Raw genomic sequence first — 18640 nt, 5'->3', positions numbered from 1 at the left:
TAAACAAGCCGTGAAGAAAAGGATCCAGTCCGGATGGGCCATCCCACAAGGAGAAAGGGTGGTAACAAAGAAGCACTGTTTAGAGAGCTTCTTGTGTTCTCCTAGTGTTAGACATTGATCAGTTATTTGCAGATCCGATAGTTCTGGACTCCTTCATTTGGGCTCCGTTCGGCAGTGAGCTCGTTTGGGGCTCTGCTCGTCCCAGGTGAAGAGCGGAGGCTCAAACCGCCGGATTCACAGCGAGATCTGGCTGGGAGTGGATGTGAACCCTTCGCGTGATTCAGATGAGACCAGCGATTGGGGTGGCATTGCCCCTATTGTGGTTTTGGGGTGGTAGTACTACCCTCTGGTTTCACTGCATGTTTGGTGTACTGTTGCACCCCTCTTGTGGTCCTGCAGAGCCTCGGGCCCAGACCTGCAGTTTAGCGGTGGCAGTGTGGTCCTCGGCCGGTACTGGGTTGCAGTGTGCCGCGGTGGCATTGACCCCATTTTGCAGTTTCTCTTGTGGCCTGGGCGCATCCCTGCCAGGCATAGACCCTGTCTCTCTGCAGCCGGCGCTCAGGGGCACGTGGGCATCACGTGGGCATCGCGCCGGCGTCGCGCCGTGCCGTGCCGTGCCCAGGCTCGCGCGGTTCTCTGTGGATCCAGGGCGTGCCATGCCCTTCTAATCTGGGTGTAGTTCAGCCTTGTGCGGCGCAGGCGGATTACTGGGGCCGGGCGGGCCCACACAGCCTGTTATCAGCAAACACACAGCGACCGGCATGGAGCACACGGGACAAACAGACGTATCTGTGTGTTACTGCCTGTCACACGTCAGTCATGCATTCCTCACCGCCCTTTTCATGTTTCCAGGACCACAGGTACTGTATGTGTGACTGTGTTTTGTTTTTCTTTATAATAGAACTTTGTAGGCCTGATCATTTTGTCTAATACACTGGTACTTTTTTTTCCTGTGCTCTTTTTCTCATTTTATTTATTTCCTCTTTTTGATATTTGAGGACACGAGTAAAACAAATGTCTATCTAAATAGATATTTTATAAAGTGGGGAGTAGGTATCGGAACGCTTTACACGGGCAGCAGTTGCCATGGAGCCAGACATGTTAATTTTTTAGGCACGGGAGATTGATTTGTCCCGATTTACAGGATGTTTGATGCTCAGAGACTCGAGCCTGGTTCTCCAGCTTGTAAGTCGGCTGCTGTAGCAATTATGCCACATTCTCTCACTCAACTTTTTTTTTTAGTATACAGTAGGTGTTGGCAAAGGTGTTATCTAATTAGAATGGGCATACTGAAAGTCTATGCTGTACTTTATTTAGTCATTGCATTAAATGAGATTGCTCTACGTGTGTAAAAGAACTCTGCCTTGTATAAATCAAAAATGCCTGATGTGTGCGAGTACAATAGCTTGCGTGCGAGGGGCGGGGTGTTAGTCAGGACGAGGGGGTATGCTCCTGGTACTGTAAACAAAGTTTTAACGCAGGGATGTCTTTGGAGTTTTTCCGAGGCATCGAACAGCCCGGGGAGTGCTCACTTTGCCACTGGATTCAAGCAAGCCGGGCTGAAGACGGCTGAAATGCCAGAAACCGGTCCTCGGAAGCTTGTTTCCGGTCCAGGGAAGGCATGGCTTGGCAGTTCGGGCTGGACTGTTCCCATGATACACAGGGTCAGACTGATTTGCATATGGCCATGTCTGAACTGGGGTGGCAGAGTGGGCTAAAGAACGGTGATGGATTAAACCCAGAGCTGTTGACTGGGTGTGAGTGTTTGATTGGTTCAGATGCTCCGCCCATCACCACCCCCTTTTGTACCACAGGGAGTGTGATGGCATGACCCATTTTAGGAAAACGGAACTCGACACAGCCTCGCGAGAAGTTGTGGCCTTGATCCCTGACCTGGAAACAGATTGGCTCCCCATGTAGCGCTGGTATCCGCACTCCCTTGTGCAATAATTCAATCTCCAGTTCGAGGGCTTGGCTCAATATTCATCAGCGAGAGCTGTGCGTCTTGTTTGAAGCGCTATTAAGACAGTTGCACATCTCCGGTTTCCAGGCACTTACTTCCCTGCAGTTGGTTTTAGGGGGGCCTCCTGTGCCCGTTGCAGTTGGAAGGGTGCATGATACTGCGGGGATGGTTGGAGGCCGCCAGCAGTATCTTTCTAGTGCGGAATGTGGGCGGGTTGCTGCCCGTAGCCGGGGTGACCTTACTGCCGCAGTGACGGGGTTTGGTTTGGATTCTGGCCTCGGAGTAGGCGCTGTTTGCCTGTCTGTCCTGCTCGTCTTGTAGTGAGCTGGGTCGAGTCTGAATTTGTTCCACCAGACCGCAATAATGCTGGTGACTGACAGACACCAATAGTGTGAAAGCTTGTGTGTGTGTGGTGTGTGCATCTCCCACCCACGTGTTACCGCCCCCACCTGACTTGCCTTGTGACTATTGCAGTCTTCAATCGAGTCAGCTCCATGAAGATCTATGTACCTTCATTCGTAGGAGAGACTGGCCAGATCTAATTCTCAGCCCGGCCAGTGTTTACTAGGTGATCATGTATAAACATCTCTGCACCTCCTGGCTCTCTCTGCTGACCGTGGCATCTGTATTACCTCCTATTTTCATTACAGCGCATAAAACTCCCCCGGGTGGATGCGAGCTTTACAGACACGTTAAGTGCTTTTTCTTCTCAACACGCAGGTCTACCTCTGTGGCCCCTCTTTTAGAACTTCATACCACGTCTGTATTGAGGGTGAGGCTTGTTCAGACCATTCAAAATCTTTCTGGTGTTTCTTGCTTACAAACAATATGTTCAAACAGGGGGTGGATAAAAGTAAATGTTCTTTATAATACTGGTTTATCATGTTATGGTTACTCTCAGTTTTTTGCTAATGTCCTTGTCAGGTTTAATCTCTTCTAATTTTATCAGTGTACTTGTCATGTTTTCAGAATTAGAACCATTTTTCTCAGCTTTTTTTGGCTCAAATGGAGATAGAGTTCTTCGGTGTACCTTTGCAAATGCCAACACGTCTGACATGCAACACACACAAGGCTCAGTGTTTTACCTACCCTGTGCCAAAGGGCCTACCCAGTCCTCTACACTCTCTCTTTTAAAGTCTATTCAGATGCTATTCCTAGTATCTACTGTTAGAATTTTGAACCTTTAAAAAAATCTTCACATCTGGGGCAAGGGGCAAGTCAAAGTACCATGCCCCAATTTGGCCATATTAGCGCAGTGGTTTAGAATCTTAATGTATGGTCTTTCACAAGACTCACCCCCGTTTTCCTTAAAGATAAGATATTTGTCCCGATGATGTATAAAGCTAAACTCAACTCTCTGACCCTAGCTTGTTTCTGTGGCATCACCAGCCTCACCATTTTGACAGAAATCATATAAACAACCATGATCAACCAGTTAGACTTTCTTAGTCAATCTCTCTCTCCAGCACAAGCACCACTGTGTGAAGAGCAACTGCTGTTTTTGCGTTTTATTGACATCTCCTGGTTCTTCCATTGATAAGAAATACTGCCGGTGCACAGGTACCTTCATTTTGTGACAAACAATGTCTGCTTTCAGGTGAAGTTGCTGTCCGTTCAGTATTCGGAGGTGCTTTTATCTGAGCCACTCGAGGTGTTTGCTCTTTCACCTGATATATCTAAAGCGCCCTTTCTGTTGATATAGATGGTGAAGTTCTTTGCATTTTTTAACCCTTTCGATGCTGATGACGAGCTCAGCTCGTCATCACCCACGGGTGTCGTGTGCTGATGACGAGCTGAGCTCGTCATGAATAATGGAAAATGAGCATATCCAGCACAGCGCAAAAATCCCCGCAGCAGCCATGTGGTTAAGCTATTAGTATTGTAAATAATAATGCCTTGTATTTATGTTTTAAAACCCAAAATATAAATAGAAGGCATTGTCATTTACAATGCCAATAGCCCGAAACTGTGTGATTGCGAGATTTATTGCATTGCAAATGCTTGTTCTTTCTTCTCTTCAAATAGGTTATAGCACTGCTGACGCCCATAAGCCCAACAAGTTCAATAATGCAGCTTACAACTCACTTAAACTAAGAGGGGCATGCAAGCGTGCTGAAGACTGACTGATGTTATTGCAGCATTTTTGAGGCAAGGTGCAAAGCATAGGAACAGGAGAAAAGGAAAGCTTAGCGGCTTAGAGGGGGTTTCATAGGCACCATTTCTAAAAGCAGTGGCTTCTTTGGGGGGCTGTGAAGGCAACCGACTTAGTAGCGGGTGCAACTTTTGACCATTCCAAGATCCCAGCACGCTCCCTCATGTCTTGCCATAGGTGGATACAACCTCCGGAGTGAGCTAATACTTAAGCATGCACTTCAACAGAACCTAGTGAAGAAGTCTAATGAAGTGCTATTCACTCTGCAAAGCACCACTACAAAACTTACTTACCGTAAAGGCGAGTAAGGGATCAAACCAACGCAAGGCCTCAATAACTACAGCAGTTGAAGTTCTACCTAATCTAGAGACTACAAATATATTTTCAGGCCAAAAGCCCTCGTTCTGTAATGAAAGGTCTTCAGGTGATCAGAATACCTGCACGCTACTGGAGAAACTTCTTGAGGTAACAACACATCCCTCCCCCCACCCAGAGCTCGACACCGCAGACGCCAGAAGTTTAAGACAGCCAGCCAAAGCAATGCTTTGAAACCAGCAGCAATACATGCGGTGGTGAGAGATAACTCTACGCCACCATCAGTACAGGGGGTAGCAAGTGAAGCATATAGATCCCACACAATAACTGATGAGCTCGCTACACACAGCTACTGTCCAACTGCCACCAGCCCAACTTTCCAAATCAATATACCCAATGTTTTCACTGCGTGTAAGGCCATTCTCTACAGAATATGCACCACAACAGGTAAATGTGATCAGTGTTGATTGCAGCTCTCTCAGTTCATCACAAAATGAAGCAGTAGTGTTTAGGTGTCTCTCACCCAATTGTAGTGGCTTGTAAGCGCTGCAAGGCTTAAACCTCAATGCTATGAAGTCAGTGGGTCAATATGCTGGGAAAACCAATTTGTATGCGTTCCTTGCACCTTGGCAAGGCTGGGCCCAACAAGACCATCCTTCTAACAGGTTCACGCTGCCTCCTCTTTCTCTCTATTTTCATCTTCACTGGTAGCTCAAATGCTACAGCAGATATTGTGAGAGAATCAAGAAATAAGAAATGCCCAAGAAAAAGCCCATAAGTAAATTACTGACTGTGAGAAGTTGGCCTGATATATGATGTCTCCAATCCTGGGGGCACCTTGTATCAGTCCAAACAATCCCTTATGGTGATGGTTGTAAGTCAACCTTATAGACAAGCTATCCTAAGGGTAGCAGGGACTAAGCAGCCTTGAAGGCTTAACTCAAGAGGTCGTGTTAAGCAAGCTGTTTTACCAATCACAATCCTGTAATATCAAATAAAAGGACACCACACAAGTTATATATTATAAAAATATATGTATTTATTACTAGAATAATCCTCTGTACTCTTTATGAGTGCAGAGGCACAAGCGTTTAAACAAAAGCACAGTTAAACATATGAAAGTTGCACAATTATGGATGAGGCCCAGGGGCCACGCAAACCATATATTAAAAAAGTGGTATAAGAACTACCAATCGAACAGTGGTTAGGCCTAGGGAATCGCTGGGAGCAGTCGGGACTAGCAATGCTGAAGTCGGGAAAAGCCCGCGGGATTCGGGTGCAGCGCTTAAAGCACACGCATGCACCAATGCGATGTCAATGGTGCGTAAAAGTTATAAAGTTACTGTTTAAGGAACCTTTCGACTGACCTAGAAGGACAAAGCTTTAGACACATACACTAGAGGTGTGTACCAGTGTAGGAACACCGGCGTTGCTGAGTTACCTCACCCACAGGAAGCGGGTGCACAGGTGCGAAGTAGTGTCGGGTTTCGTCACGCAGGTCGATGGTGCCTGAAGATGAAGGTGCTGCAGGCGTCGCGAAGAGAAGTGTCCGGTGTGATCCAAGGGTGGATCGAAGATAAAGATGATCTGAAAGCAGAGGGGACAGAGTCTGGGTCACTCAGCAGTGACCAGGGTGGAACCAGGAAGGAACCGGGCAATGTCGGGCGCAATCAGGTCGATGGCGGGAAGCTTGTCTCCGCTGCCACGTGGACTCTGGGGCACCGAGGATGTCCAGGAGTGGATCACGAGCTGTCCCACGAAGGCTCTCGGTGTCGGCGGTGTCGGCTTCTGGATTGGAGCAAACAACCCTTGGCAAGCGCAACCCACGCAGGATTCGAAGATCGCTTAATACTCGGACCAGGAGGGTCAGAGCGGGTGCTCCTTTTCAGGGGAGCGAGGGCAAGTCTGGAGCAACCAGACTCACAAGTTAGATTTCAAAGTTCGTCGGTACAGGGGCCAACGGGCAAGCGACCGGACCAACAGGTTGAGCCAAAAGATGCAGAAGGGCCCCACGCAGCACTCGGTGAGTGTAGAGGGGTGAGCTTCGGTGCAAGAGAGGCTCAGGGCTGGAGCTTCTCAAACCCCAATGCACAGCTTCTAGGGGGCCTCGGATGCTGCACAGTCAGCGCCTCGTGGTCTTCCCAAGATGGCGGGTCCCACGCTTCAGGTCGCCTCCAAGGTTCTCAGATCTGCAGGGACTGTGGATCGGGCTGTTAGAAGGCAGGCACGCTGGGTCTTGTCGATCTCTGTCGCTCGAGTTCCGGCGGGAATTGCAACAAAGCAAACGTTGAGGTGCTGGATGGTGCCTGTTTGCACAGGGTGGTCACTCCTTGACCACAAGGGAGATTCTTCAGTCTTCTACCTCGAGTAGGATGTCGAAGGGTCCAGAGTTTCGTTTCATAAGTTTCAGTCAGGATAATCTGAGTGCGTTGGCACTGCTCCCATTCTTATACCAATCTTGGGGTCTGGATTACCTGCTAGGTCCCTCCTATGGGTGGGACCCAGGAAGGGGGTGGTTACACCCCTTTCCCTTTGTCCAGGGTCACGCTGGGACTGGGGCTGGTGTGCCCCAGAACCGGTTTGACCGGATTATGCAAGGGGAAGCCTTGTGCGCCCCAGGCACTGTCTAGTTTCTTTCAGCCCTCCCTACCCCAATACACTATCTCCTGTCTGGGGTGGTGTAGCACCTCCCCGCGACAGGAAACCCTTTGTCCAGGCCTCCTCTGCCAAGTTTCGGTCAGCAGCAGGAAGTCAGACTTGTGTCGGTGGCAGCAGCATCCATTTTGTGATGCTGAGGCTCTGGTTAAGATTAACCACGTTTTAGTAAAGTAACATGTCTTCTCCCTCTAGAAGGGTGGAATGCTATCTCCGTCGACAGGACTGTCGAGGGGATAGTATTCCAAATCGTATGACACCTTACACAACATGTTTTGATAAAGCCAAACCAAAGTTAGCACATAACCGCAATGGATTATAATGACCTTAACAGTATATGGTATGGCATTATCCCGGAACAGCTTAGGGAGTTGTTCCCGACAGCTGCAGACAGGCTCAGCTCATGCTCGAGCACCATCTCAGGTTAAACCAAGCACTCTGCCTCCAGGATTGATAAGGCCTGCCATAGGAATGACTTATAGGTACATATGTGTCCAGATATAGGTTTAGATATAGGTATACTATATCTAAGCAAGGGGTGATTACACCACCTTGCCCCAGCTGAGTGATCAGCCAGTTGTGTCAATTTAAGGTCCAGCCAGGGGTGGCAAAAGATATGCTGCAGCCCCTGGTAGGCCTTGGATGCACCTATGCCCTTGGCACCTATAGTGCACTATAAAGGGCTGAGAAGGTCTCCAGTACCAATTTGGTTATGCACCTAGGGTGCATGGAGTGCATTTTAAGGAGAGAGCAGATAGCCTAGGGCCCTGATTAGCAGGCCAACTAAGTCGAAAACCAGCTAAACACAAGGCAAAAAAATCTGGGGTAACCATAGTCAGGTGTCCACCTTCCTACACTGACCAACTAAGTGCTATAAATGAGCGTTTGAGGGTGGCGTGGCCTAGGTGACCAACATGGTGGCTGCTCTTTAGACCAGCTCCGCACTAGAACCCTGATATCCACAACTAATCTTGATCATTAGCTACCTGAGCTTGTTAGTAGCTGCCTCTCTGGCCACACAAGATAGTGATATTCCATTTTTGCATGGAAGAAGCCCTGCAAGGCGATCAGGGAGGCTTCTGGGGCTCGAGGTCTGCCATGCGGCCTGATGACAGGAGGCTGTGATTCATGGTGCGAGAAAGGGCCGTCGCCCCCCCCTACAGACTACATGCGGCAACTGAGCTGAGTCATGGCTGACTTTCTGTACCGGCTGCACACTGGTGCCAGTGAGCCGGAGGATTGGAGGCAAAGCCAGGGCAGCCTGTGATTGAGGGGAGGTAAGGCATTAGCCCAGATTTCTCCAGGGCAATCCATCCGCCCCTCTTCTTTTTGCCCAGTCACCCAGTGCTGTGTTATTCTGCACTGCAGGACATTATTTTGACCCTTCCTAACGACCAAGCAGGAAAACCTGCCTGGCTGCTGCTCCACTGGCTGTTGCGGCTCGGCCTGGCTCCGTGGTGGGCCCTGAATTGGATCGCTTTGAATGCCCTCATGGCCTGGGACCCTGGCTGCAGGGAGCCCTGTGCATGGCCTATGACAATCCATCACCCGCCTGCCTTGATTCACTTGCTACGCTGCGGGGACCTCATTTCTAGTGCTGCTGGCTAGGCCCTCCCCATCTCATCTTCAACTGCAATTATTCTCCTATGCCGGATTTGGCCATTGGCCCCTACTGCTGACTTCGGGGGCAATTGTTTTATTTTTTAGTAGCTCTTGACTGTGTGCTGGACTGTGGAGCTTTCTAGTATGATCTGACCCTCAACCTTTTGAGAACTATCCTTGCTAGGGGTCCATTTTGTGTTTACCTGGACCCCTCTTTGCACTGGGCCTCCACCTTACATGGCCCAGGCGTGTGCTTGAGGCCGACTACGGACGTTGCTGTGGGCTCTTTGTGGGGAGACACTTTGTTGTTGCTCACCCGGCCGGAGGCCCTGGTGGTGGACTGGGATTTGACATTCCATGGTAATCTGCTACTGGACACGGCGCTCTGGCCTTGAGGCACTTAGTTTTGTTCTTTGACCACTTACCAGGTAGCCCTGTATCCCTCTGTGGCCTATCCATGAGCATGATGCTGGGTCCTGGGCTTGTGAATTGGGAGTGACTCAGGCCTCCTCTACTATCTCACACTCATGCTCACCTGCCTTGGGCCTACTTGTCTCTCTGTGTTTGCCAGCTCTTTTTGTAGCGGACTTTTGAATCAGGCTGTTCATGGCCTCCTGCAGCCCAGAGCCCCACCTAGGACAGGAAATGCCAGCAGTTCCCTGAATTGCCCTGTACTGCTGCCCGGCAGCTGCTCACTTCTTCTATTGCTACCTCACAGACCCATATGGACCAGTACACTACTGTACCCGCCATCGGGCATATCGGAGGAAGACAGGTCCATCCCTCCATCTATTGAACTCGCTGCCATTCTTCAGGTCATTCAGACGTCGCACGCTGCAGTGGAATCTAAAATTGGGGAGGTATGGACGGATGTAGCATTGTTACAACAAGATCTCCAGAATGCCACAGCATCCTGGTTTTCTATGATGGAGGAGGATGTCTCCCCTCTCAAAGAGCAGGTCTCTCCTTTCCTTGCCCAAACGGACGAACTGCATAGATGCACCGAGGATGCTGAGAATCACTCTAGGAGAAACAACATGAGGCTCATTGACTTCCTGAATGTACGAAGGGCAATGCACCACAATTGGGGCCAGATTCCTTGAAGCACTGAATTAACTCATGGATGCCTCCCGAGCGTCTGTCTTCCTGGTTTGCGACTGAAAGGGCTCACCATGCACTGACTCCGAGGACTCCTCATGGTGCCTCCCCCACCCGATCATCGCTTGCCTCCTTTATTACAGTGATAGAGATGCTATCCTGAGGGAGGCGCGGTCACGGCCGAAAATCCAATGTAGGAATACCAACTTGCTCCTTTTCCTGGACTACACTCGTGAGGTGCAGCAGCCTTGCCACTCCTACACGGAGGTCAAACTAAAGTTTAGAGATATGGAACTTCAGTATCGTTTACTGTTTCGAGCTAAACTATGTATCATCCAAGCCAATAAATACTTCTTCTTTGATACACCACATTCTACCTGGCACCAGCTTACTGAAGATCAGCCTCTGCATGTCCCGGCTGCATCCTAAGCGCGTCGAGCACCCTCTGCTGACCTGCAGGATCCGCTGCTGTCTAAACCATGCTGTGAGAAAGTGAGTTTCTGTTGCAGTACACCCCCGACCACTTTTGGCCTGATACTTGATGCACTTTTCCTTGGTGTGCCCGGGTCCCTGCCAATCAGGTACCCAGGGCCTGTCTTCCTTCCCTAACAACTGGACAAAGCCGAAACCCAATTGGCATCTCTGGCCACATGTCAGCCCCTAGTAAATGGTACCCAGGGCATTGTTACCAGAGAAGACCCCTAAGGGCTGCAGCACTTATTGTGCCACCCTTAGGGGACCTGTACCCTGACACACACACACTGCCTTAGCAGGCTGGGTGTCCTGGTGCAGAACTAAACAAGAGTCGACATGGCACACATCCCTGTGTGCCATGCCCACAAACCCACTGCCCTGGCATACATCAGCCACCCCTTTAGCTTGGCGCCTAATGCCAGTGGTACGGGCACAGGTGCATGAGCTCTGTGCCCCTACAGTACCCAGGGCATTCCTGGGCACTGTAAGAGCAGTGGTGCCATTAAGAGTATATGGTGCTGGGGGTTGTCATTACGAACTCCACAGCACCATAATGGCTACACTGAAGGCCGACAAGTTTGATATCAAACTTCTAAGCACATTAAACCCACACTGATGCCAGTGTGGGATTTAATGTAAAATGCACTACAGAGGGCATCTTAGAGATGCCCCCTGAAACCTAACCTACAATCCACGTCTTGCCTGAGAGGCTGCCAAACAGCAGACATGTTGCTGGACCCCGGGGTGGAGAGCTTCCGCTCTCCTGGGCCTGCAACAATGCACATCCTGGGACGATGTGCCAAGCCTCCTCCCCCAGGATGGGCAGGGGAAGCTTCAAAGGTATTCTGCCTCTGTGAGCTTCTCAAGACCACTTGCTGTACTCAGCAACTGGCACCCACCAGTTCTGACCCCCACTCTGGCAGGAAACTCTACGTCAGAAAGGGGGGGTGGTGCCAGCCTGTGCCAACTCCACCCCACAGGTGGGAGAGGCAAGGTGATGCACGACCCTGGGCTCCGGCCATCTTAAAGATGGGGAGCCCAGCCCAATCACAGCTAGGCACCTGCCCCCCTCCCACAGGAGAGGAGCAGGCTAGGGGGTGTACCCACCCCAGGACAGGGACCTATTGGTCCCTGTCCTTGCCCTACCTGTAACGCCCCTAAATTTAGTATTTAGGGGCACCCTGAACCTTCTTCCACAGATCCAGATTCCGAAACAAGAAAGAAGAACAAGAAACAAGAAGACCTGCCGTGCAGCTGCTAAAAAGAGGAAGACACCAACTAATTTGGCCCCAGCCCTACCGGCCTGTCGACCCTTGAACCTGATCCTGCTAAATCCCAGCGTCTCCAGTGGTCAGCAACCTCAAAACCCCCGGAGGACCTCACTGCCTTGTGACTCTTGACTACCTGGGTCTGAGCAGTGGTAATGCTCAAAGCAAGTAACAAGCCCTGGCATCAGCCCGGAACCGCGAACCCTGCACACTCTGCACCTGCCAAGCCTGGCCTGTGCTGGAGTGAATCAAGACCCTGAGGACGTCCCCCCGGCGATTCTGACTTGGAATCCAGTGCCCAAGGACGACCCCGACGACACCTGCAGCCTCAGGACTAGAGACCCCTCCGACCGCGACCAGCAGGGGGTAAGATTTCCCTACCTTAAAAGACACCCCGGCGCCCAACTCCTGGGTGCCTACCTATCCTCCAATATCCCAACTTACCCCTCAAAGTGTTGGTTGCTCCAGAAGATCCTCCATCCCAGAGCCTGCAGCCTTTGTTCCCTTTTCAAGATCCTCATTGAATAACATTGAGCGCCCGACGGCTCAAAAGCACCCTGCACCCAGCCGCCCGAGTGCCTCTGGCAGTGCAACCTGTACCCTATCCTACTTCCCCATTTGCCCTGAGCAAGTGACCAGGAGTCCAGCTCCCACAGCCACGTGGCCTGCTAGCCAGCAGCCACCAACTGAAGGCCCCGTGCCTCTCTTTGGATAACATTGGGCCTACCTACCTCTGCACCCGGCCGCCCCTGTGCTGCTGAGGGTGTACCAACTGTACCTACCTGACCCTGGGGGACCCCTGAGTCTAAGCCCAGAACCTTAACTTCGCCAATCGAGTACTCACCTGAAAACCGATGACTCACTTTCCTGCAATAGGATAACATTGACTGGTTTGAATCGAAAAATCTTCTAAGTGTGAAGTTTTGAAACTTTAAGATATTCCTATAAAATCAGCCGAATAAAAAATTCCAAAGTACTCACCTGTGATTAGGAGAGAACCCACTACTGTACCTTGTAGCCCAGTACTGAACCGCAAAAGTAATCCTAACTGAGTTTACTAGTAACCTGATTTTTCTCCATAGGAATCCATTGTCTGCTTTTCTATGAAATTTCTTCTGTCTACTTTTGAAAACTTGAAATATTTCTTAAAAATCGTACCAACTACTGAAACGTAATTGCTTACCTGTTTTGCATAGAGACCCCAGCGCTGGACCTAGGAGCCCAGTCCTGGATTACAAAAGTAACGAGAACGTGTATTACCTGTAACCTGAATTTTCTCCCATTGGATAACCTTGCCAGGTTTTCATTGAAAAGTTTTGAAGTGTGAACTTTTAAAATAGCTTTATATTTCTTAAAGATCAGTGCAATAGCCAAATCGTTTTTGCTAAACTGTTTTCAGCTTAGACCCCAAGACTGAATCTAGGATCCGGTCCAGGGATTACAAAAGTAATCGATAAAGTAACCAGCTGCATTTATGTAGAAAAACCTATTGAGCTCAATGCTAAATTGTGTTTAGAATTTTGTTGCCCACTGCAACACCTGTACCTATTGTGTTTACCAAGTTTATTGTCTTTCTGCAAGGTACTCATCTGAGACCTCTCATATTGAGAAAAGTATATTTTGATACCTGTTGGTTCTAAAAATAAAACAACTATATCTTTTGATATAAAAACAATTGGCCTGGAGTTCAGTCCTTGAGTGTGTGAAACCATTTGCTGACTGAGTGTGTACAACAAATGCTTTACGCTGTCCTCTGGTACTGCCTTCCTGCTCGACCAAGCTACCACTTTAGAGAGTAAGATCAGACCTGACTTTAACCTCCTTAATACCTTTGTGGCCTCTATACACACTGTACCTTACTTTGGTCCAGTATATATAGAGCCACTTTCTGTCTAAACCATGTTGTCACCACATTCGTTCTCGGAGGAGACAGAGAAACGCTCAAGCTAAGTCATCCACTTGGGGAGGAGGGGGACTGGACTTGGACATGCCTTCAGCTCCCACGTCATCAATGCTGGCAGCTCCTCATATTGATGCTGAACTTTACCGCAGTCCTAAGATCTGACTGGAACTAGGTCTCTAGCAGATGCATGGGCTTTACTCCATTGTACTTCCCTCTTTGATCTCCAGAAGTGCATTCTGATTCTCTGCCCAGCTGCCTGTTCTTATTTCTTGCACACACTTCCCACCAGTCTAACTGGCAGCTAATGTCTTATCCTTTATTGAGTGTGGGTTCTTCCCCTTGATGCTTCTCTACTGTTGCACACATTATTTTCCTTAATGTTTCCTTTTTTAGGGCAACAGATGCTTCTGGAGAAAAGTGTGGGGGGTGGGTTGGGGGAGGTGATTTATTCATGGTTGTTCTGGTTTCAGCTTCTTAGTATGTATTGCTTGTATGTTCCCTATGCGTTTTCCTTTTTAGGTTTTGACACACACTTTTCTGATAATCTTGACGGCTTTCTTTCAGTCTTGACTCCCTGGAGTGCATTATTATTATTATTATTTATTATTAAAGGCTTTTATATCGCGCTCTATTACTAAAAAAATAGTATCCTGGCGCGTTGAAGGCAGAGCAGACTAGGTGGGCATAAATATCTAGGAATACAGGGTGTGGGGAGGTTTAGGCTATAATATTAAAAAGATGGGTTTTTAAACTCTTCTTAAAGGAGCAGAGGGTCGGTGCAGTTTTTAGATAAAGAGGTAAAGTATTCCAAGATTTCGCTGCTCTCACTGAAATCGATTGACCGCCAAGTCTGCAGTATTTGAATTTGGGAACAGCCATTAGGCACAAATTGGCCGAGCGCAAAGGGCGATTGGGAATGTACAGGGAGAACCTATTTCTCAAGTAGACAGGCCCAGTGAGATGAATGGCTCGATACGCCAGCACTAGGATTTTAAACAAAATCCTGTGGGCAACAGGAAGCCAGTGCAACGCGCGGAGAAGAGGTCGAGCACTGGAACGCCTTGGGACGTTGAACAGGAGTCTGGCAGCGGCGTTCTGAATAACCTGAAGGCGGTGAATCAGGTAAGCCGGTAGGCCAGAGAACAGTCCATTAGCGTAGTCTAACCGAGAGAGTATCAATGCCCGAATAACAGTCTCTTTAGCTTCTTTTGGTAATAGAGGGAAAAACCTGCGCACAGTTTTTAGGGTGAAAAAACAGACTCCAGTGACTTTGTTTATATGGTCTTCAAACTTAAGATTCTTACCGAACCAAACCCCCAAATTCTTCACTGGGCCCGACGCAGCTTTTGGAGGGGGTAGGTCGGTAGGCCAAAGACGGTCGCTAAAGTCCTCAGGGAAAGAGCCATATAGCAAGATCTCGGATTTGCTTTCGTTACATTTTAACTGGGCATTAGCTAACCATTGGAAGACAGAAGATAGGCAAAATTGGGCCGCCGACGTATCTAAGTTGTCTTTGGGCCAGGTAAACAACAATTGCGTATCGTCGGCGTACGCCATAATTTTTGCCCCTAACTGTTCAGCCAGGTAGATCAGAGGGGTAAGATAAATATTGAAAAGCAAAGGGCTTAACATAGACCCCTGAGGGACACCAGTAGAAAGCAATTTAGGAGTGGAAGCAAAGGGGGGCAACCAAACTTGTTGCGTGCGGTTATTTAAAAAAGAGGTCAACCAGTCAAATACGGAGCCAGTAATACCTATATCGGCTAGTCTGGAGAGTAGAAGAGTGCATCACTGGCGGACTCCTTACACGGCTGCATGGCCTTCGCAGGCCCCTTTTTAACATTGCCCATCGTGGGGGCTAATACCAACCCCTCAAAGCAATGACCTTTGGAGTGCTGTCTTGGAATGTTAATGGTCTTCTAGACCATGTCAAACGTGCAGCAGTTACTGAGGTACTCTTATTTCAGGAAACTCATCTTATGGGAAACCAATGCCCCTTCCCAGCACGTAAGGGATATGATAAAGGTTTCCATGCAGGATACTCTCATGGATCCTGAGGGGTTGTAATCCAGTTGCGGCGCTCCCCCCCTTTCAAGCTCTCCCATGAAACATGCGACCCGCATGGCCTCTTCATTGCCGTGACAGGGACAATGGTAGGCCAGGTGATCACTTTTGTATGCATTTACATGCCTCCTCTACTACCCATTGCCTTTCTCCATGACCTATCCAGACTCCTCTCTGAGCCTAACGCAAGGTCCTACGCTAAAAGGTGGTATTAGCTGTCAAAATCTTTTTGACAGCTAACTGTCCAGTTTATTTATTTTTGGCATTTTCTTGGAGCACGTTCTGTGAGGGGAGTCACAATGGACCCATATCCCTTCACTAACATCCTGTAGTATACCCAGTCAAGCCATGGAATGCCCTGACTTGGGTCTGGGTTGTTGGTGCTGCCCAGTCCAGGATGTAAGGGTTGCCCTTGGCCTTCACCAATAAGGTGGCCCAAGTATACCACAGTTCCCTGCCCTATCTGGCATTTAGATGTCTTGATAGTTAGCATACAGTTTGCAGGGCTTTTAAAACCTTCCTAAGGTGGATCACGTGATCCTGCCAAGTGGAACTAAAGACCACAATATCATCCAGATAAGCTGCACTAAAGGACTCCAATCCTGCAGGGACTTGATTCACCAATCTTTGGAAGGTGGGGCATTCTTTAAATCAAAGGGCATAACAGTAAACTGATACTGCCCATCAGGTGTGGAGAATGCGGTCTTTTCTTTCGCTCCTGGTGCCATGCCAATCTGCTAGAACCCTACAGTTAAGTCAAATGTACTTAGAAATGTGGCTGCGCCCAATTTGTCTATCAGCTCATCTGCTCTTGATATAGAGTGAGCATCTGTCTTGTTGACAGAGTTGAGCCCTCTATAGTCCACAAAGAACCTCATTTCTCTTCTTTTCACCCTGTGGATGAGGTTTGAAGACTAGCACCACTGGGCTGGCCTAGGGGCTCTCAGAGGGTTTGATAACCACAACCTGCAAAATCTTGCTGACTTCAGCTTTCTTTGAATTGATCAGACTGACAATAGATGTTGTTCTTGACAGGTACACTGTCACCAGTCCACATCATGGGTACACCAGTTTGTCAGGGGGTTAAGGAAGAGAGCTCACCAAACGTTTGCAAAATGTGCATACAATCAGCCTGCTGTTGGGCAGTGAGTGTCTGAATAGACAACCCCATCCACTGACCCATCTTTGGGGCTGTAAGAGAAGAGGTCAAGGAGAGGTTCACACTCTGTCTCCTGATCCTCATAAGTCACCATCAGCATGGTGATGTCAACACCCCCACCTGTGAAAACACACAATACCTATTCACACTTTGGATCTTACCCTTGGTTAGCGACATCAAAAGAGTCTCAACTCCAAGCAAGGGAAGGTGCTCATGCTCCATGGCTTGTCATAAAAGTCCCCTTCAATAAAGACATGACAGTCAGTGCCATACACTATGGTCAAGACCACTTGATACCAAAATGCTGTATGGATACCCGAGGAGCTTCGGGATTGGGAAGAGGACTCTTGGAAATGAGGTGATTCAAATAATGCTTCAGAGTCAAAATTAGACCTGCAGCCCAGCACGCCTCAGGCCAAGCCTAAAAGGGCGTAGACAGGATCACAATGGTAAGTGCTACCTCAGAGAGAAGTACAAATTAGGACCATAAAACAAGCCATATTATCGCCCGCCCTCTTCAAACCACATATGACCTTACAATGAGCACACGTTTACAATTGAAGAGGCAATTTCTGAAGGAATTAGGTATACTTAATAGTCACTGAAATGGGACATTTAACATTAAGTTTTTTAGGACATGCATGGGTTTAAAGGGTGGATGCATTAACTGAACTGAGATTTCATTGCAGTAGGGGAGTGGTAGCTAAAGGAGGTGACCAGGAGTCTGTATTGTGGTCAGGATAAAGGCATTAAATTGCTGTGTGAATCATTAATAAAGATCTATATCCCACACCCAATGCAACCCTTCAAAAGGCAGATCTTGACCATTGTATCAAACCCCCTTCAGGTGATCTACCTGGTTTCTGGCTGCTAAAAAGTAATGAGGTAACACACTGGCGGCCTCTTCCTCTTTCTGAAAGTGAGGCTGAAGCAGCCCACAAAGGAAAAATAATTGAGAAAGGAAGGTTCTGGGAGCAAAGCTAAAGAAAATTTCAACTGCATTAGAAAATAGGAACTGTTGAACCTAATGTGAGTTAAGATCTGTCTACCTTTACTTCGTTGGCTGGAGTTTGGACCACATAATAAGGACAGACTGTATAAAGTATGTGGATAAAGAAAGGTCAATCAAGTGCATATGTCTCTTGCTGAGTAAATTACTGAGCACTGAGGCAACTTCAAGCAAGTGAATCTATGAAAGATGCAATGCTGGAGAACTAGGTTATACAAATGAAGTGCTATGGATTCAGTGACCCTGATACTTCAGTTGTAAACAACAGTACCCCATAGTATACTGCTCAGTAACAAACGACTGTTTCAGGACACATAGTCACACATAGTAATCTGTCAACCTTACCCTCAGGGAATACTGTTAAACGTAGCCTCAAGGTATAATGTCAAACATACTTAATGTGAATGTGAACCTAGTCAGACATCATCAAGGCACATTATTAGACATTTCTTATGAGCATACTATCAACCTCATTTTGAACATACACTGTTATACTAACCATCGGGGTTCACTCGCCGTCCCCCGATCTCTGGCCTCCTCTGTAGGCCATCTTCATGTCTGATGCTAGTAGGATAGATGCTGGAAGGCACTGCAGCATGGTACCTACTGTTGGCCACGCTTCCTGCCTTGCTGCTGGTAGGACTAAAGCCAATACAACCAGTCTTCCCACTTGCCACGTGAGGGGGTGTGCTTGAAGCGGGGCTGGTCATGCTTGGCCTGTTCAGAGGTATATCTTTCAGACAGTTCATTAGTCCATGCAGGTGTGTGTTTCCCGCAGTAACCTCTGTGTTAAAGGTGAAAAAAGAAAGAAAATATATTTACTGAGAGTCAGTCCATTTTTCTGTGGCTGAACAGAATTATAAATCTTAAGAACAATGATTTAACATACAACATCACTATCAAAAGCTCTAGTTCCTCTCAATGGGCATCTGCAAGATAGCTCAGGTATTTGCCTGGCTGCTGCTGAGTGCCAACTCA

At 48.3% G+C, this 18640-nt stretch overlaps 1 protein-coding gene across 1 annotated transcript in view; it reads right to left on the bottom strand.

The window, feature by feature from the left end:
* LOC147685096 (uncharacterized) overlaps positions 1–18640 on the bottom strand; it is a 1199247-nt gene that overhangs the window by 315949 nt on the left and 864658 nt on the right. The window contains exon 27 of the mRNA XM_086940986.1: positions 18162–18446. Coding sequence (XP_086797112.1) covers positions 18162–18446 — 285 coding nt within the window. The remainder of the gene's footprint in view (positions 1–18161; positions 18447–18640) is intronic.

This window comes from Lissotriton vulgaris, chromosome 10 (assembly GCF_964263255.1).
Source record: "Lissotriton vulgaris chromosome 10, aLisVul1.2, whole genome shotgun sequence".
Lineage (NCBI taxonomy): Eukaryota > Metazoa > Chordata > Amphibia > Caudata > Salamandridae > Lissotriton > Lissotriton vulgaris.
This window is presented reverse-complemented; position numbering and strand designations above follow the sequence as displayed.